The sequence below is a fragment of the Diprion similis genome, chromosome 7, assembly GCF_021155765.1.
Source record: "Diprion similis isolate iyDipSimi1 chromosome 7, iyDipSimi1.1, whole genome shotgun sequence".
NCBI lineage: Eukaryota > Metazoa > Arthropoda > Insecta > Hymenoptera > Diprionidae > Diprion > Diprion similis.
The window spans coordinates 3,670,763-3,692,755 of NC_060111.1; the positions used below are offsets into that span (position 1 = coordinate 3,670,763).

At 32.4% G+C, this 21,993-nt stretch overlaps 1 protein-coding gene across 50 annotated transcripts in view; it reads right to left on the bottom strand.

Annotated features, from left to right (window-relative positions):
- Window positions 1-1,715: 1,715 nt before the first annotated feature.
- The window catches only part of LOC124408252 (calcium-activated potassium channel slowpoke), a 115,576-nt gene continuing 95,298 nt past the window's right edge, over window positions 1,716-21,993 (bottom strand). For 20 of the 50 annotated variants that reach the window (XM_046885047.1, XM_046885031.1, XM_046885032.1 and 17 more), the window contains 15 exons: window positions 17,734-17,784; window positions 14,297-14,317; window positions 11,662-11,724; window positions 9,598-9,630; window positions 9,372-9,507; window positions 7,553-7,612; window positions 6,520-6,916; window positions 5,975-6,158; window positions 5,320-5,385; window positions 5,109-5,245; window positions 4,919-5,031; window positions 4,273-4,434; window positions 3,399-3,492; window positions 3,046-3,222; window positions 1,716-1,727 (listed from right to left, as the gene is read on the bottom strand). In XM_046885047.1, coding sequence (XP_046741003.1) covers window positions 3,142-3,222; window positions 3,399-3,492; window positions 4,273-4,434; window positions 4,919-5,031; window positions 5,109-5,245; window positions 5,320-5,385; window positions 5,975-6,158; window positions 6,520-6,916; window positions 7,553-7,612; window positions 9,372-9,507; window positions 9,598-9,630; window positions 11,662-11,724; window positions 14,297-14,317; window positions 17,734-17,784 — 1,598 coding nt within the window. In that variant the 3' untranslated portion in view covers window positions 1,716-1,727; window positions 3,046-3,141. Of the gene's footprint in view, window positions 1,728-3,045; window positions 3,223-3,398; window positions 3,493-4,272; window positions 4,435-4,918; window positions 5,032-5,108; window positions 5,246-5,319; window positions 5,386-5,974; window positions 6,159-6,519; window positions 6,917-7,552; window positions 7,613-9,371; window positions 9,508-9,597; window positions 9,631-11,661; window positions 11,725-14,296; window positions 14,318-17,733; window positions 17,785-20,550; window positions 20,620-21,993 lie in introns of all 50 variants that reach the window. The other 30 variants (XM_046885078.1, XM_046885080.1, XM_046885077.1 and 27 more) reach the window with 12 other exon arrangements.

The following is a 21,993-nucleotide window of genomic DNA, read 5'->3' on the forward strand; positions in this document are numbered from 1 at the left end:
TTTTGCTTTTCTTTTTATTGGTTTTTTTTTTTACTCTCTCTTTTCTCTTCCACCTTGTTCGTTCGTATTCAAATCTTTTTTTTTCTTTCCTCGCCTCTGTTTCATCATCGAGTTATTCCAATGTTTAGAACAGCGACACAACGGAGGGTATAAAGTGTTTCCTTATTCTCTTATCCTCTCTCTCTCTGGCACACGCACAAACACACACACACACACACACAATATTTTTCTCGTTAATTCTATCATTCATTCCGGGCGTTGTTTTTTGCATTAAACAAGCGAACTTTTTAAACTTCACAACGCACCTACACATTTTACATACATGTATTATAGGTTTGGCAGGATATACGTACGTATTCACTGTACATGTGTATACATTTAAATAAACTACATACATACATACATACATATATATATATTAATATATAAATATATGTACGTATGTCATTTTTTTTATTTCCACGTTTCTTAAATATTAATGTGTATACGTATTATATGTGTACGTACGTATATCGAACCATTATTCGTGAGATTGACGAGGAAAAAAAATATATACGCGTATAATATACAATATATTATATAAAAGAGAAGTGTGTCGTCGATGAGGTTTTGCTTTTTTCTGGTGTTTTTTTTTTTTTTTTGTTTTTTCTTCTTTCTTTTCTGCATGTGATTAGTTACAATATTACATATCGATTTATACTAAAAATTGTGTGGAAAAGGGTGAATTTTTTTTTTTTTTTGTTTTCTTCATATATATATATATACATATACAATATACATATATATAGATATATATGTGTAACAATATCGTATAATTTGTTTTTCATATCTCCTGTACAAAGTGCTTCAATGTTTGATAGTTTTTTTTATTTTTATTTAATTATTAATTTTTTTTATTTGTTTGTTTGTTTTCATTTGTTCATTAATTTTCATTTTATTCTATTTTCTCCATTTATTTAAATTTAGTCGTAAACAAGACACACGAGGTAAGATTGCATTTAGTCCCGCACTTGAGTTCACTTTTATTAAACATGTGATATAATATAATGCATGTGTGTGTGTGTGTGTAATTATATATATATATATATTATATATAACTTCGCAATGTTTCTGGCACGTTGCACATAAAATAAATAAATATATATTTATTTATTTTATATTATATATTTATTTTATTCCTCTTAATTTTTCCCCATTCAAATTGTGGAAATTTTTTTTCTTCTCTCCAACTTTCAATTATTTACCCACGATTATTGCATACGCCGCTGCGAACTGTGTATGCGTGTGTAATACTGTGCATAGTGTTTTTCATTTCTCTGTTTTCGCTGCAGTAACCCATATTATCATAGTATAAACTCGTTTCGCTGCACGCAGCTATTTCATAATTATTTATTATGGCAATTCACTCGAGCTCCGAAATCACGAGAGAAGCGATTAGCGATAAACGGCGATTAAGAACCAGAACCGAACGAAACGAAAGAGCAAAAAAAAAAAAAACCTGAGAGAGGGAAAAAAAAGAAACCCCGAAAAAACAACCGAACGAAAGGTGACTTGAGAAATTGGAAATAAAATATTTATATTAATTTTCAGTCTCGACAATTGTGCATGCGTATGTATTGCAAGTACTGTACTGTAAATATACATGCATACGTACGTATACATCATTACACATCGTTACATGGTTTGTCGAAATATAATAGTTGCAATGCATCAACATATATGTATACCTGTATAATCTGTTGTAATAATTTTAGCACGATCTCAGATCTGCCCGTAAATTGCCGATATCTTTATATTTTATCTATACGTAGTAATTAAAGTATTAATAATCATACTATACACTATTTATTATCTAACTTTCAAATTGTTCTCTTTTTCTCTCCTTTTTCTTCAATTTTATTCACCTCTCTTTGCTTCTTCTTTTTCTTTCTCACTGTTGCGCACTTTTTCTTTTCTTTTTTGTTTTTTTCTTTGCTGCCACCGGGTATAATCAGTGCAGACACGCGGTTGCTGGTTGTAGCGTTCTCTTAAGAACCAATTCCTCATAGCATCACCACCTTCGTTAGGATAATTTAAATTAGATAATTTCGTTCTTTGTTCTTTTTTTTTTTTTTTTTATCATCAACTCTTATTATCATTATTAACTTGTTTTTCTTCTCGTTACTCCCGTTTTTTTCGCTTCTCTATATATTTTGTTCTTATCGGGTTTTCTTTTTCTTTTTCTTTTTTGTTCTTTTTATACACTGTCCAGTCAACTCATTGTCACATTTTTTTATTACCCATTGTTATTATTACCATTATTATTATTATATTAATATTAATAATATCATTATTATTATTGTTGTTTTTATTATTATTATTATTATTATTATTATTATTATTATTATTATTATTACTGTACAGCTGTCCTTAGAATCTCGATATTTTTGCGAGACACTTCGCAGCGTGTAGCAGCCCTCGGACCGGAAATACTTAGCCGATTATTCTTCCCCTTCATTTCCCGTAAGAATAATAATAATAAATAGAAAATATAAAATGACAGGGAGAAAAAACGTGAGAACCGAGTGATGACGAGAAGAAAAAAAAAAAAAAAAAAAAACGTTCGACGTTAATTTCTGTCGAGGAGTGGGTGGAGGTGGGACAACGTTAAAATAAAAACACTTTTTTTTTGCTTGACAAAAGAAAATTTTGAAATTAGGTACATACGGTAATACATGTAGGTATTTTTGCGCGAGAAAACCAGCTCCGCTTCTACGTATAACGTTTGAAAGGAATGAAAACGAAAAAAAAATAAAATAAATAAATAAATAAATAAATAAAGAAAAGTAACTTTTGCGTCTGTGTCTTTTTCGTTTTTTTGTTTTTTTTTTTTTGCGACGTTTTTTTCTTTCCATTCTTTCTTACTTTGCCTCTACTTAGACGGTTTTTTTTTTTTTTTTTTTTTTTTTGTTCTTGATTAAGCTTTGCGTTTCATGATCGATGCATGAGAAACTAACACCCTCAAGTATGTGTTGAAAACTTGACGTAAAAATCTAAATGTTTTACAGATGAAATAACGGGGAAGATATCGGACGCGATTTCAACCAGTTTCAATTAGATGTAGGAGTAAGGTCCGTCGGTGAGGGCGCTACACAGCAACAGTCAGGAGGCGTCATCTTTCCCTCGGGCTCCTCTGTTCGGCCTGTACTCCAGACCCGGGTCGAACTGCATTAGAACGAATACCTGCGCGAAAAACGGATGCTGGATGTATTGCCTTTGAATTTTCGAGCGAAGATATCGTACAAAAAAATTTTTTCGGATCCGAATAAAAAGGTGGAAAATATGTTCAGAAAATGTAAGTTTTAAGGGTGGTGTGATTGAATTTTTCAAAAATAAAAAAAAAAAAAACGAATTTTTACCTGATCCGTTGGTAACAGAGTAAAGTCGTCAGGTGGATTGGTGATGACGTATCGTTTAGAAGATGCGTCGCAGGACGAACTCGTGTCGCGAAACCTAAACCCGTGGTGAAGAAACATAAATAGAAAAGTGTTAAAAAGATTGATATTGAGTTAAGACAGTTTGCGTTACAACTCGACAAGCTAAATAATTCACAATACGGAAAACAATCGAAACAGTAGCAGCTAACTAAAGAAAAAAAAAAACTAAAACAAAAAAACACCACACATTGTGTTAAAAAAAAAAAAATCGAAAAATCAACTGTTTCGAATAAGAAAAAAACAAAAAAAAAAAAAAAAAAACAATTAATACGATAAACTAAAGACTAAATAAATTGGTGATCAAAAATTCAAAAATGATATTTTTTGGATGAGCAAAACTTACAAACATTGTTTGTTCGGTTTTTTCGTTTCGTTTCTGTTCTTTCATGGTATTATTTTTTTTCACAGACTTTTGCATTTTCTTACTTTTACGTAAAAACTCTTGCACACGCGTGTACGGTATCGGTGCTGCGTAGCGAGATGCAAAAAAAAACAAATGCAAAATACAAAATTTTGTGCGCATTATGCATATATAAATATATATAAATATATATATACACACATGTGTATATATATATGTATAAAAAAAGATGTTAGAAAAAAAATTGACAATACAATTACAGCATAATGAAGATAAGAATTGAAAATTGTCTGTATGTAGGTATATGCAACAGTATCTGTGACATACGTAACAGACGTAACGTATTAGGTTATATATATATATATATTGTGATAGATTTGTATATAAGAAATAGAAAATCCAATAAATACCATCGAGATAAAAAAAGTCCGGTACCTGTACCTGTACAGACCAATGCACAGCATTCCATACGATTTTAATGCCGCGACAAAGAGGTCGCCGTACTTGCCACCTTCGCCATACTGGGCCAACGGCCCGTCGTACAACGATATTTGACCCACCCTGCATCGGTCCCGATTCGAAAGACTGTCCGCCGTGCTGAAGAAAACGGTCAAAGGGAGTATAAATTAGTATAAATTAGTATAAATAATGACATAAAACCATCTAAACCACTCTCCAAAGTAAGGCGTGGCAATCGGTGATTTGGCAGTTTCACCCAGAAGAACGTAATATTTTTGAACCAATCCAAAGGGAAAAGTTTTCTCATAACAAGAAATAAAAAATGTAATCTTCACAATTTAAAAAAATAAAATAAAAATACTGCTAGATCATCCCTTGACACGCATTACTTTGAAAGGTAGTTTCATCCCCTTAAAGTATTTATTGGCAGACAAAAAAAAAACGTGTCGCTTAGTTTTTAATCTACTGTAACATAATTAGAAAAGAAATCAAATCGGATAGATCAATCTGGGATACTTTCTTGTAAGTATCCAGAATATTATAACCTAAAATTAGGGAAATCACCGAAAATACTTGGAAAACAAGACGAGTAATACTGGCTTTGGAAAGAATAAAACTGCACCTGTATCCTCCTCTGAGTCCAGCACCTTCGGCCAGAATCAGTTCCAGCTCGGGTGTCGCCCCTCCGGTGATGAGGGATCGAATCAACGTTAACGCGTTCTGATTGAAGTACGTCTGAAATGAGCGTAGATTTAAGCACGCGGGGTTCGTTTTTATCAGTTTGAGATAAAAATATCTCGAGACAAACAAACCGTCGACATGAGGGAATCCAAAACGCTGACTGCGAAGGCCGTGCCGCAGGCAAAAGGCTGCGTCAGGTAAAGTTCAGTGTCCGGATCGTCGTCGTCGTCCTGGTCGAGAAACTGGACGTTGCTATCGTTCACCAATTCTGAAATTGTGATTGAGTGTCATGTGATGACGGTAGTCCTGAATGTGGTTTGGAAATTGATTTTAAACGCTTACCGGTGATCATCGGCACGTTGGCACCGTAGACGGATCCTCTTCTTTGTAGAACTATCGGACTGCCAACTAGAACAATTGAATTGAAGAGCGTGATTGAGTTTGGAGCGCACTATGTGATAAAAACGATCATGTTTTTATCGGTTTCTTTTTTTCCAACATTCCCAAACTCTCGATTTACCGGTGTCTTAAGCATGGTGTCACGTGACCGATTCAATACTATTCACGAGAATCGGGATTACTTTATCCGAACACCACGAATTTATTTGGAAATTGTCGTAAGATTATCGTACCATTGTCAGTAAATTTGGTCTGGTCAGCTACGGCTGGATCAAAAGTGTACTAATTTTTTATCAATTTATTTCGTTGCGAGATGGGCATCGTTTGAGGTTATATTTTTCAAATTATTCCATAACCGACTCATATAGTAACTGATCGATGTCAAATGACCGGAGCACACTTCCTAGAATTAAAATGATCAGATCGCATAAAAAATGTTAAATCTACCCGATATTTTGGGGGGGGGGGGGGGGGGGGGCAAAAAGGGATGGGATCCTCGTAAAAATTCTCAAGACCGTCACGTGACAACGTGCTTAATACACCTGGACTAGGACTCTGCTGATTGTCGAGGAAGCCGGACCAGAATTGCAGGACAAACCTTGGCTCAGTACGCCGATAGTGTCGTCGAAGGTCATGGCCTTGATGTTGAGGGATGCAAGGATGGCCTCCTTGTCAGCAAGGGTGGGGTCATCGTTGCTAGGCACTTTAGCCGACAGAATACAGCACATGTCGCAAAGGTTGACATTCACGGCCCTGAGGTCCGCTCTACTGAGCGGCGAACCCTGAAATAACAAGGAAGAACACGAGGTGAAAACGAGAGTAGAGGGAAGACCGAGGGGCTAATTACTCATCGATTTTATGCACACCTGATTTCAAGATTACAAAGGATTTCAAATGATTACAAAAGATTTCAAGGCTTTCAAAAGATTTCAAATGGTTTCATTAAATTTCAAGAGATTTCAAAGATCACAGAAAATTTCAAATATTTCAAGAGATTTCAAAGACGACAGAAAATTTCAAATATTTCAAGAGATTTCAAAGATCACAGAAAATTTCAAAGTTTTAAAAGGATTTCACAAGATTTCCAGAAAAGTGTACATCATATTTCACGAGTGATTAACTGACGAGGATCGTTTAACTCACGTTCAGGACCGATATCTTGGGTAGATTCTGCAGCATCTTCCACTCCCGCCGTATATAGTCAACGGCGCCGACTATAACTACATGTTTAAGCTCGTGGTAGTGAAAATTGGAAGCTCTCAGTGGCATTACTAGGTTTCTCAGTCCGATCAGGGGCGAGTCCGGATCGGCAAAGAGGCAGACGACGACGTGCCCGTTGAGGACCGTCATGGCCGCCTGGTTCCGGTCCAGGATACAGTCTTCGAGGTTTCGCGCCGGGCTCCAGTGGAACATTCCGGTCGAGTCGTACTTCATCTCCGTCTTCTCGAAGTCGAAGTCCTTCGCCTGGTCGTCGGCTATCCCGACCTGGAGACCCCCGTTGTTGTTCACGTTGTTGCCGCCTGAGCCTCGACTCGTCGGCCTGAAACGAATGCGCCGAAAATGTTTTAGCGATCCGCCGATGTTCTCCTCCTAATATCGTTATATTCGACATTCGATCTAGCGGAAGAGAATCTCACCCGGCAAAAGTGTGTGAAAAAAAATCGTCCTCCGTGAGATACGGTCAAAATTTGAATCAAGTGTAGATAACCGGGCACGGCATAAAAAATTTTTTTAACGCATGCAGGACCTTTCTCATCCTTCGTTTTTTATACCATCTATTTTATGTCAATTTTTATTTTACCCGAAATTCAACTCTACAATACCTTATTCCCATATAGCACGCATGTGGCGTAAAGGCAGAGTTTTTTTTACAAGAGTTTGCAAAAGCGGCAAAAGCATGCAAGATATTGTTGTAATACACGCAGGTACGGATCAAGACACGCGAGCTGTTTAGCTACCTTATATTTTGCATAAAATATATAGTGTGCTAGCAGTACGTATGCAACGTATTAATCACGATTAAGGTAGACAAAAGTACCATCAACGTGTCACACAAACACAAGATATTTTTTTCCACATTCTCTCTCCACGTACAAAGTATAAAACGTATAATAAATAATAAAGAAAGAAAAAGGAGAAAAAAAATACAACAACAGTGTTAACAGCATAAGCGTACATGAGTTTTTTGACTTCGTAGGCGAGATGGTAACCAGAGTATGCAGACTCCTCTTGCGATCTGGAATCAGAAGGTGTGATTTCACGTTGGTCCCTCCTAATATAGATAGGTATGTACATGATGTGTAGTTTAATTATGACAGCTCGATAATCTCTGCGTGACATATCATCCGATTATTCAATTCATATATTCAAATATTATATACAGGAATTAATGGTGTGGATATAAATCCTGGTAATGGAGGAGGAGGTGGAGGAGGAGGAGGAGGAGGAGGAGGGAGGCGGTAGGTTAAACTAATTAATTTCTTTTTTTTTTTTTTCTTTTCTAATGTAAATTCTGCTATCGTAGCTGGTTTTGTGACAATATTCATTGACAACTGGAATTGGTGGTGACTTTTTGTTTTTCTGTAAGAAAATCGCAGTAATTTGAAAAAATAAAATGAATATAAAGAAGCATATGAATTCTGGATCGCAACAAAGCTGAGGTATATCATTAGTGAGCTTGAAAATAATGAACGTATGTAAAATTATGACAACAGTAATAATAAAAATAATAATAATAATAATAATAATAATAATGGTGAAAAATGTATTTGCAATTTCAGTATAATTGCATGCTTTTTTTTAACTTGGGTATACAGGGTTTATTATGTAAAAGTGCATTTCACTCAGTTTGGCTGTTTTTTGTGCAAAAAGTTATTGATTAAGATTATTCATCGTATTACAGATGCACGCGTTGAAAATCGAGAAATTCATTACTATAAGCCTGCAGCGAGGAGGTGTTTCTATGCAATTACGTATGATGTAGTAGATGTAGATAATCACTCTGCGTACTGTATACACTGGGAAAAATTTCATTTCTAAGAGATACTCGAGAATCTTGGTAAAACGTTTGCCGTTCCAATAAACGGTTCAGATATTTGTTAGAATTACGTAAAAATGTTGTAAATTTAAATTACAACTATTTATTGTTAAAAATTAAAGTTATCGATACTATGTTTAAATCTCTTTATTCGAATAGTAAGACACGTAGAAAAAACCATTTTCAACCGGCAGTATTAATCAAAAAGTATAATAACACACGCTGGATTTTTTTTTTTTTTTTTTTTTTTTTTTTTTTTACTTTTTACCCATAACTATACCTTTCGATTACGGTAAAGAATAAAAATGGTTAAATAATATATGGACAGTAATAAAAACTTGAAATTTCTCTCGGTGTATAAAATCATTATACATTATATAGGTGTGCATGTATAATTGTAGCAGAGATGAGAGAGTGAGTGAAATTTTTTTTTCAACGTGCAATACATATATGCATATATGTAATAGTATATATATATGTAATAAGATATTGATACCAAGCAATATATAGCAGTTAAAGAAATGTGTTTATTTAATATTTTCTTCTTTAAATATAATTGAATAGAATTTACTTGTATAATCTTAATCGATTTCACGTATCCATATACTGTAAAAATTTCAATCGATAATAATGACTTTCGTAGATTTATAAAATAAGTGAAGAATGATGATTATAAAAAGTATATTTATCTTATAAAAATCCATGAAAATACTATCGTGTGATTTTCAAACGTGGCGCACCATTCAATGTTAAACAATTGCCTGGTATTTAAATATTGTGAGGTGATATATCGACCGATGATGAATGCCTTAATTACGTCTAATGCAGGATGAAAAAAATTTACCGCGCTGTATAATAATCGAGTGACGAGGGAGAAAAATGAAGAGCAAAATGAAAAAAAGAAAAAGAAAAATTTGACGGAAATTCGAAAATTTACTCACGGGATTCTCGTACTTACCTCTGATTGTTGTACGACTGATTCGGACTGGACAAGCTGTCGTTTGGCGTTCTGTTGACGTTCGGCTTCACCTTGTTGACTTGCTTCGTCGAGTTCATCAGCGTCATGCCGACCGAATTTCGATGATTTCTCATCGCTGGATAACAAAAAGGACCAAATTCATCCCCGACTTTTTTGCTTGTAATTTTGTTTAAATAATGGAAAGTCGTAACGCCTTTCAACTCACCGTTCAGATCGTCTCGTTCTCGGCTTATCTCACCTACAACGAAGAAAGCGAAAATTATATAGCGGCTGGATGTCGATGATCATTTTTTTTTTTTTTTTTTAGCTAATCATACAAGTGCAAGCCACAGTGCATTTTTAACCTTTTTTAATGCTTCAATATTTTTCCGGGATTACACTTCCTTCGAAAAACGGACGATCCAACCAATCGCCGTAATTGCATGTATAGAAATTCTATGATTGTGAGTTTCAACGCGATCCCGGTGGTGCTGATTAAATCTTTTATATGTGCATACGATGTCTGATTGACAGCGTTTTAAGGGGTCTATCCCTTAGGTTTTATCAAGAATTTGAAAAAAAAGAAAAAAAAATTCTTGATAAAACCCTTTTTTTTTAGCTCATCAGTTGGGTAGACCCCTTAATAAGCCTCGAGTGCATTTTATAATTACAAGTATATAATATATACCTATACAAAGCTATTATCTTCGTTGAAATCGAGAAAAAAAACAACCGTGTGTCTGTCAAAAAGGATTTGCATACACCTCGCGATTAAGGACGCGTTGTCGTGAAGCAAAAAACTTCACTACAGCGAATTTGGCGGCGTATAAAAATGAAAAATGAGAAATTAGAAATGAGAAAATCAAACAGCTTCGCACCCTGTCCCTGTCGAGGAGTGTAGGTATATGCAAACCCCTTTGACCTGGCCCCAAAACAATAATTCTTTTACAGTTTACAATAGAACTACACTTTTACTGTATAATAATCTACTTGTGCAGCCATTCAATCTCGTAATTTAAATTCTATAATTTTTCAATTTTTTTTTTTTCCTTGCTTTTTCTTCATTAAACATTTCATTATTTACTTTCTCGCTTTGTCAAGTTAATCAAGCACTTTTGCATGCAAACGATCATTTATTATATACATATATGTAAAACACAACACTACGTATTTAGGTAAAAACGTTATATTACACGACCACGGACATAGTCAAACATCATATTTTGTCGAATGATAATAACATGCGATTAATAAAACGTATTTCAATGTAGCAAAAAATAACGATTACAATAACAGATTCAATTTTTACAACCTATGACATTATTTTCTTTTTTCCTTTTCATTTTATTATTTTGTTACTTTTTTTTTTTTTTTTTTTTATAATTCGAACTCGATACCGACGATTTTTTTCTTTCGATATCAACTATCATGAATCTCAATTAATTGTCTTGTACGGAAGGATTGAACATAAAATTCGTCCAGCTTTAACCGGCATAAAATTCCGAAAAAAAGAAAAAAAAAAAAAAGTGAAAAATAAAAAGAGAAAAGTTGTGAAATTGGAGTGAAAGCTTGCTGCATGCACGCGATATGTGCAGGGATACACCTATATATATATATATTCTTATTGCTAAATGATTAACGGTGTGTGCAGATGTTCCATAATAATTATATAATAACAGCCTTGCGACTCAAACTGTAAAACATTAGTAAAATAAAATATTGAGGTGAATATACGGACCTTCCTCGTTTAGTGAATAAAAATTCACTTTATAATTATTATAATATATGATAAAAAGGAGGAGGGAGTGGAGGGGGGCAAAGTGGGCACCTTAAAATTTTCAATATCTCAAAAAATTTGGGGGCAAAGTGGACCCCCTGAAATTTTTTGTATAACAAGGAATAAAATTAACTAACTTGAACCTTGTATTAAATATGAATTATTCGGAAATCATTTACTCGAGTAATTGCACAGCTCGTAAACGCGAAACGTTTCAACTTGTGCTTTACTCTCGACTCGTCAAAGTGAAATAATTTTCTGAACATGAATTTATGATAACTTTTTCTCGATAAAGCTAGATAGTTAATTAAATATAATTGTTCGTATGAAAAGTAAAGATTTTATTCTGATTTCAGGCATTATTTTCTTAAGGGGCCCACTTTGCCCCACTCTCCCCTATACACTTATATGTATTTATACGCGGTATGAATGTTCGGAAAGCGGGTTACGGGTTGCGGGAGCTTAATTTTCAAGCTGCTGCGGCAGGTCTGAATGACAGAGGTGTGACTGTACCTCGCACGTGAACCATCTTGGGTAGTTCTGGCGGAGTGAATGTGGGGGGAGGATGGTGGTCGTCTGTAACAAACCACTACACATATTAGCTACCCTATCCTATTTATCCACTACTTATACGCTAGTTTACCAGAATTATAAATCACCCTCGAATATAGAAAAAATATATATAGAATTATTGATTTGAAGAAAAAAATTTCTCAAAATATTTTATATTTCATTATTTGACAAATTTTCTACACAAGCAGCATTTATAAAAGAATTCTAGATATTCTCCTACTTTCAAACACTTTTATAAACGAGTTTACTGAAATTTCAGAATTTTCCGACAAAACGGGAGAAAATGCAGAAAAATTATTTTTGCAGATTTATTTATTTTTTTGCTTCTTTTTTATTCTTTCATCCTAATTTATATCATTTGAAAAAATTCCTTCGCAATTTCGTTATTTATTTATTTATTTCTTTATCGATTCATTCGTTCGTTCGTTCGTTTGACGTTATAACCCGAACTGCTTGCGTACAAAAGAAAAAAAAAAAACAAAAAATAATCGTTCGCAAAACACGAATGCAAGTATGAAATTAGAATTTGATCGATATATCATATCCTGCACGATCATGAAATCGAGATTCAATCTCTCTATACTCGTGTTGTGCGAAGATTATTTTTCTGGCTGTTTTGAAATTTTCTTCCCCTTAAGTTTCTCAATATGTATTATAGAGATACATAATATTGTATATATATATATATATATATATAGATTAAAATGTATCGTGCAAACTCTTAACTACCATAAATATTAAAATATAATTATAGGTACATATATCTACAATATCATTATAGAAAAGCTTCGATTATGAAAAATAGAAAAGAAGAATTCAAATTTTTTACGTTTTACTTTCGTTTCTCGATATTACATAACAGAATACAGAAAATATTTCGAAACAATGTGAACTACATTGATCATGCTATAGGTATGTATATAGAATTAAGAGTAACAACGCATTTTCAAACAAATTGCAGCTACATGTTAATTCAAAGGCATTATTCATGATATAATATATATATATAGTGATACAAGATCGTGCGCATACCTACTATATTCATATATAATATGTGCGTATATCGTGTGATACTGAAAACAATGTCTACTGTGCGTTAGATTCGTGCGACGTAAGAAGTAAAAAAAAAAAAATATATATATATAAATAATTTGTGCGCAGGTATAATACACGTATTAATTATAATATAAAAAAAAAAAAAAAAAAATAACAATGTAAGCGGTGAAAATCGTATTTTTAAGTGCGTTATAGAAAATTAATTATCAGTGAATCAAACGTGTAATGCATCAGAGTATATATAATTTATATGTATATATACACATCAGGTAAAAGGTATATATAGCGAGGTAGACGCATTAGCAGGTATAATATAGGAAAATAGCGGTGACATTTTCGAGAAAAAGACAGACAGAGAGAGAGAGAGAGAGAGAGAGAGAAAGAAAAAATGAGAAGAATAGATAGATAGATAAATAGATAGATAGATAGACAGAAATGGGGAAATAGAAAAAGAAAGTTAGGCAAAGTGTGAGAAAATTAGTGCAAGTATTAAATGTTATATAAGGTACATAAGCGATATGTACGTAATTACTCACTGCCAGGATGTTTTTTTTTTTTTTTTTTTTTATCGTGTGGGATTGTGGGAAAGGAATATAATTACACGGCATATTCTCGCTATATAATACACAGTTCTGCGCATTTACCGGGATACCGTAGTATAATGTATGGTTGTTTCTTTTCTTTTTTTTTTTTTCTTTTTGACATTTTTGCAACGTAAAAGATAATGATAAAAATAGAGAGAATTGGAAGAAAAAAAAAAAAAAAAAAAAAATGAGTACATCGTTCGTTAATTTGGCTGCAGATAACAAGTGCATTTTCTTCATCGGTATGTTTCGCGAAAGATTCACAAATCTGATGATAATTTTAACCCGGTAAATGTGCAAAGCTGTTTTTATTGTTGAGTTGTTTTTTATTTTTGTTCTATTTTCTCTGTTTTACGTTCTTTTTGTTTCTCTCGATTGGGGGCGGGGGATGATTTCTTTCTTTAACTATCACACACAGACAAGTTGGCCGATAGATAGGTACTAAACTCTACTAAATCGGGGTTACGATAGCGTTGTACTGTAATTGATGATTGTTTATAACATAGAAAATCCTAGCCGCATATATATATATATATGAATATTAAAAGAACGATACAACATGTGTTGAATAAAAATTTCCTCTCGCAGCATTTTTTTTTTTTTTTTTTTTCTTTTTTTTCTCTAATAACGCAGGTATATTATATTATACATCGCATTTGAATAACGTTACTCTTTGACTTATTTAACAATTAAGTATCAAGTGTAGAAAAAAAAAATATATATATATTCTTTGAGTATATATTGTTGTTTGAACGGAATGGAAGAGAACAGAAAAAAAAAAAAAACAAAGAAAACCAAAAATTATACAAACAACAAATAAACGAATGAATGAAAAAAAAAAAAAAAAAAAAGAAACTTTATAACGAGTGACAGCGATTATTATGTATAAGATAAAGTGAAAGATAAAGAGGTTTTGGTTGCCTCTTCAAACTTACTTGCATACGAGAAGTCCTCACCTACGTAGTAGAGGACGGAAGGTAACAGGCAGATAGATAGACATACAGACAGTTAGTATATATGCGTATAATAAATAGAAACGAGTTGACGTTTATAAAGTATACTATACATATATATTAGGATGGCCCTTATTTGGTGGTGATAAATTTTTTTTTTTTTATTGGTACACCCTCTAGATGTGTTTAAAATCGTTGAAGAAAAAAATCTGTGCAAAATTTCAAGCCTCTGCGTGAACTGGAAGACGTGCTTCTAAGTTTCGAAAGTCTTAAGTGTAAAGCAGTTATTTCGTTTTTTATGACTTTGGTATGAATTGAGAGACAGATTTGAAACTTGGCAGAGATGTTGCTTATGATGATAAGAACAAAGCGTGAAAATTTAAAAACCTTATAATTATTGTTCTCTTATACAATATAATCCTATAATAAAACGTGATGTTATTGAGCTTATATATATATAAAAAAAAGAAACATGTTATAAAATTAGAAGATTTTGAAATTTCCACGGTTTCTTCCTATAATTATAAGCAAAAACTCTGCCGAGTTTCAAATCCATCCTTCAATTTATATAAAAATCATAAAAAACGAAATAACTCGTGGTTATAAGAACGAAATATATTTTACATTTAAAGCTCTCGGAGTTTAAAGACACGCGTATTCCAGTTGACGTAAAAGCTTGAAACTTTACACAGATTTTTTTCTAATTATATGAAACACATATGATGGGCGTCCCAATAAAAAATTTTCTGCCCACCAAATAAGAGCCACCCTAACATACATATACGTATTTTAATATCTATACGTATATGTATATAGCTATGTATATATGAATACATGAATAAAAATATCCGATATGTCTAATAATAATAATAATAATAATGATTTTTTTTTTTAAATAATGGAGGGGAGGGGGTTACATGAAAGTAAATCAACGATGTATGTATGTACGAAGTGTCGCGTGTTTCCTTAGCAGTTGTGTTCTAATGAAATGATATAATTATGTAATCTACAGAGCTATATTGTTATATATATATATATATTCATTATCGTATAATATATAATATGCGGTAGCGGAGAAAAACTTTCCGTCAATTGTAGTACACGCGGGTAATATGAAAATTTATGTTTAACTATTGAAGATAGACTTTTTTCATCATAATAGGCAAATTTTTAACTTTTAACTTTAAACTTTGAAATATATATATATATATATATACAATTGATGGTGATGTTTTTCTCCACACACCGCATAAAAACGCAACTAACCACCTTTTCCGATTTCCACTATGATTTGAAGCTTCGACTACTACAATTCCATCAAGCTTGACAACAATCATAATTTTGCCTGCCCTGAATAACACGTATATGTACGTATCGTGTATGAATTTTTTGAGAAAACATAAAAAAAAATTTAATACATATGTATGTATGTAATATATTATGCATATATAAGACATCGATGCATAAGAAAAATATACACGTATACGTATAATATTTATTTATTATTGATGTACTAATAGAAAAGACTATATGACATTTACAAAGAAAGGAAATAAAAGAAGAAGGAAACACAAAAAAAAAACAAGAAATTAAAAAAAAAAAAAAAAAAAAAACAACAGGCTTCCGGAATTGATAAAAAGTAAATATTGAAATCGATTTCCTTGTAGGTAATTTTTGAAAATTACCTTTTTTCTTTTCTTTGTGAACCTTTACGTTTTAACGGTAATAACGAGATATAAAAAAAAAAAAAAAAAAACCATTTACGAAAATACACATACAAACCTTGACACAATAAACAATTCGTTAACTACATTCCAACAATTGTATGTAACAACGTGAACCAAATTAGTTGCAAAAGAGTTGTAACGTAACAACGACGAGAATAAGTGAAGTCAAGTAAAGTCTGATAGAAAAAGAATAAAAAAAATCAATAAGTTGAAAAAAAAAAAAAAAAAAAAAACAGGAAAAAGATATAAAAATGAAAAATCAAATGACAACGAGAAGACGAAGAAAACGAACAGGTACATATCGTAAAATACGTGTCGTCAAACCTTAAAGATGAAAAAACAAGTTGACAAAAAAAAAGAAGAAAAAAAAAAACCAAAGGATAAAACACCACATCAATACGGCGCAAACACTATAGTATATTAAACATGTTATTACTACGCTGGGGCCAATTTTTCTTTTACTTTTATCCCTCCCTCCTTCATAATCCTTCTTTTCGTACCTAATCTATATTAAACTTCCCACGTACAACAGGCTAAACATTTATTGTTATTTTGGAAAGATTGTATTTCTCCATCCATACCCTATATAATAATTGTATGTATATATATTATATGTATATGAATAAAATTTCGTGAGCAATCCTCCCTGCATTGATAAAGAAAAAAAAAAAAAAAAAAGAAACTAACCTACAGATAACGGTTGTTAACTTTGCAATCGCAAAAAATATTTCAATCGTATAACGATTTTTGGCTATATTATGCCATCGCAACACGATTACATTTACGTTTCGTCTAATTCTTGTTTTTATGTATAACGGTTGATTATTTATTTATTTTTTTTTGCTAAATTATTTGTCCCGAGAACAAACGGTGTTAGAAAATAATATTGTTACAATTAATTTGCCGTTATTATATTGTACCGATATACCTACGAGTGTATTGTATATTATATAATAATAAAATATATAACAGATGAAGATGAGTGTGATTGTGAGACTTGATTAATCCAATTGATCCCAACGACAAAATATATACGTTAAATAAACGAAAAAAAAACAAATAATAACAATAATAATAATAATAATAATAATAATAATACGAATAAGGATGTAACGCGAACTGCGATCGGAACGCTGGAATTACTTGAGAAATAATTTAAGAATTTAAATTGGGCATAAATTTGTATACCAATTGACAAACGATTTACAAAGAAAAAAAGAAAAAAAAAAAAAAAATTCACAATTCAACGAATAAAATAATCTATTCTTAATCAGAATCGTAAATGCAGCTGTGTGTACATATTTTTTCCGTTTACAAAAAAAAAGAAAATTAAAATAGAACAATATTATTTGTCAAAATTTTCTTAACATTATCGACGTTTCAAGATTCTTATTTCGCGAATATTTTAACAATCTCCGATCTAACTAAACCACGAATATGGACTGTAAAATTTTTAAACAGATAAAAATCATCCGATCCGCATCGACAGTCGACACCCACGAGACGACCGCGACTTTTTACGACGGACATAATATCTTACGAGTAGTGACAAAGATGACAATGACAATAACAATAATGACATAAATGACAGTAATAATAATAATAATAATAATAATAATAATAATAATAATAATAATAATAATAATACACCGGGAACACACGAGACACAATTCTACTCTCAGTGATACGTACTTGCTCGTCCGACCATCTGAACAGCCCTCACGCCCTTCCGGAATGTGGCCACTGCCCGAATGGAGAAGAGAACCAGAGCTGTTAGTCTTCACATCAACAAATTAATTTCAGCGTAGATTCGGGGCGTACTTTTGGTATTTTTTTTTTTTTTTTTTTTTTCTAATTTGTTTCTCTTACTTCATTTTCCCATTTTCATTTTTTTTTTTTTTTTTTTTTTTGTTCTGTTTTTGGTATTTGTCTTTTCTATATCGATCTCTTTTCATCCTTTCTTATTTTTATTTATTATTATATTTGTTTGTTTGTTTTTCTTTCCCAAGCTTGGTCTCGTTATTATTATTGTTGTTGTTGTAGTGTTTTTTTTTTTTTCTTTTCTGTTCTTTTCTTTTCTTTTCTTTTCTTTCCACCTCGATTCTTACATCGGCTTAAAATATTATTATATCAGGCCTTTTTCAAATGACACTGTATATATATTTATATATACGTATATATTGTACAATATGGGTCTCCGCAGGGTCTTTGGTCTTTGCTCTTATGCTCTTTGCTCTTATTAAACTGCAGCCTCAATTCGACAGGTTAAACGTATATAATTTTTGTATCATTTAATACCGTGATCTGTTCTTACACGCTATTCTATCAATCGATCAATCAATCCAATCAATCACTCCGCTTTGCTCTTTTTCCTCTTTGCTCTTCCCTCTCCTGTATTATTTATAATTACAGATCCGCATATAAAACCGGCGCCCTCCATCAAACCTCACTCGACTGTATAACAATTCGGATACAGCCTGACATGACATCGCGATAACGTAACGTAACGAAACGAAACGTATTCTCATAAATTTTCCTACAAACTGTATCGCTGAATTACAGAGCAAATTTCTTACATCCTAATTTAACAATACAAGTTTTCGATCTGCGTTCGGAAAAAAAATTGTGGACAATTGTGTGGTTCTGTTTCTGTTTGTGCGTGTGTAGTGGTGATAATAATATTTATAACAATAATGGTAAAAAAATAAATAAATAATAATAATAATAATTGTTGTTGTTGGTTTTTTTATGAGAGACGCAGTGCGATGAGAGACGTTGTCAATTTTAAACCCTGGGCATCGAATCGATCATCATTTCATGTATCATAACAATTGATTTGAATAAAATATTTATAAAAAAGATTATCGTCAATTCTCGTACGAAATTGCGCAAAGCCTTGAAATTGTTGATATTCCTCTAGGATTATATGCAATGATGATGAGAAGAAAAAAAAGTAATAATATATAAACAAAACTCTTCACTGCGTATCACATTCATAGATATATCTAGATAAATATACTGCCCTTTCCACGTCATTAACAGCTCTGATGCATTTTATTTAGGGTCTCCCTAATTTAGGGTGTTGGCGAATTTTTGCCACCCCACCACCCAAATCAACTTCAAATAATTGGAATACAATTATCTAATTTTTTTAGATTCTTACCTCACTCTAAGACAGTCGCGTTTTTTGGTCGAAGTTTCTTATGGAAATAATATAGGAAATACTTTTTTTCTCAGTATATATTTTATTGTAAAAGTAATAATGTTGAAAAAATTTAGTAACCGTGAGGTTTTGGTCGGCATTAGTGCTACTGTCTGGGAAAAAATTCACATAATCATACAACGCAATCTCGAAGAATCGCGCACCCTCGAAATCTGACGTTTTTTTGCATTTAGAGGAAGTGCAATTCGTCTAGATTTACTGGTATAGTGATGTAAATTTTTTTACAGATAGTAGCACCAATGCCCACTAAAACCTCGCGGTTACAGATTTTTGAAAATATTATTACTCTTGCAACAAAATATATACCGAGAAAACAAGTTTTTCCCATGTTATTTCCATAAAAAACTTCGACCACAAAGCGAACTATCCCCGAGTTGAGGTAGAAATCTGAAAAAAAATTAGGCAATTGTTTTTGAATTATTTGATGCTGATCTGGGGGATGGGGCGGTAAAAATTCGTCAACACCCTAAATAAGAACCACCCTAATGTATATACCACGCATCGGTTCTTTAATAATAAACAATTACAGCTTGACGAATGAAATTATTATTTTTATAATTTTTCATTTTTATTTTGTAACATGCGCGTCCCTAATTGACACGATTTATTGTTATACGTATTGGTTAAATAACGAAGCGCACACTTAAACAACAATCAATTAATTACACAAGCTCCATTTATACACATTGTTCAGTTAATTAATTAAGCTCGGATAAATAATCTGATACAGTTTAGAGAAAAGCCGAATTATACAAGGGGTTACACAAATAGGTTATACGAGTAGACAAATTAAAAAGTGGATAAATTTTTGGAATTTACAAGTCCGCAAGCAATTGTTCAATTCGATTTCGATTTCGTTTTACTACACATATCCAAAGGATGAACGTATATGAAGCTTCGTTTGCACATTACTATTATTACAATTATTTATTTTTTTTCTTTCTTTCTTTCTTTCTTCATATAAAAATATATCATATTTAGTAAAAAAAAAAAAAAAAAAGGACTCAAGATCGAATTTTAGTGATATAACGTATTGATCGATGGATTGTATGCTGGGATATTGTTAGAGTGACAGGGTAAATATTCAGGTAATATGTAATCGCAAAAAAAAAAGGATGCGTGTGAAAAATATTCCAGTAATAAGTAAAAACACTAACGCCGCTTTGGCGGTAATCGTGTAAGACGTGTGTGTGTGGGGAGGAGGGGGGGGGGGGGGGGGGCACAGGAATCGGGTGATTACGGGGTGGAGGGTGCGTTTGGAAAAGGGGTGTTGAAAAGAAGCGTACCGTCAAGGTAACTGCGGTAGGCAGAGCCCCCCTTCACCATGCCAGTCTGCATCATCATCATCCCCACATCTGGAAAAAGCCAGTTTGTTCAGTGTCAACCTGACGTAGGGTGGATGAAGTAAAAAGGATAACAAGTCCAGGGGTCGATAGTCTCAGATTTCATGTCTTTTCCGATATGTTAATAGACATAGACTGAAAATTAAGCGACAAGTATTTTTTTCTTAACTGCCATTAAACAGTTCAAAGGGGTGAAAGCACCCTTTAAAGTATATAAAGCATGTCGAGGGATGATTTGAAATTTTTTTTTTTTCTGTTTTTCTAACCGAGAAAATAACATTTTTCAGTTGTCGTTACGAGGAAACTTTTCCAGTTGAATTGGGTAAAAAAAAATATTATAATATTCTTGTGGGAAGATAGAAGGAAAGAGAAAAATAAATTAAAGTACATACGTGTCGCTTAGTTTTTAGTCTAGTATAAGATATTAGAAAAGAAACGAAATCGGAGATATCGTCCTGGGATATAAATTCCTTGTTTCGTTCGATTTCCTAATGTACGATTATGCGATATTACTATAGAGGTGTAACGTGTAATATAGAACAACATTCGGATGGTGTGGTGGAAAATTATTTTACAAAAAAAAAAAACTAGTTTCTCACAATTACTTCGGAATAGGTAAGGGATGAGAATACGATACCCGGAATTGAGTGAAATTTATGAATCTCACATACGTATCAGTGACGTCACACTGTATTATATCAAGTGTAAAATAAGGGTGTAGGTTGAACGCGTAAACACGGAATGTGTGAGTTGACAGAAACACAAACGCAGAGACACACTCTGAGATCATAGATACGTGGCGTAATGTTTAATCAATCTATTAATCTATGAACCAGGTAATATTATATGTACATATGTATACCGTATCTGTATACACTGCAGTGTATATGGGGTATTCCGCGCCAACTCGACCAGTGTTAAAGCCCGAACTTTTTTTTTTTTTTTTTTTTTTTTTTTTTAATTTCAAAATTCCGAATTAGATGATACAAAAAAAAATTCACCCGAAAAAATGGCCATTCGCAATTGATTTCAAATATTTATAAAAATGAAAATGTTTAATGAAAAAATTTGAAAAAAATTCAGGTCAGTTTTTTTTTTTTTACCGAGTAGAAAAAGTTAGAAAAAAACATGAAATGATTTTGATATGGTCGGGGCTTAACACTGGTCGAGTTGGCGTGGAATACCCTATATAGAGTATATGACGAAGTAGGTACATGTGTTCTATTCATCGCAACATTTGCCATTATTAGGTACATACATGTATTTTTATTATTAGATACAACATCAGCGGCAAAAACGGTCCAATGATACTCTACACGTCTGTATTATTTTATAACATCTCTAATATTGTGATAGAAAATTATTAAATTGTTATTACGATTAGTG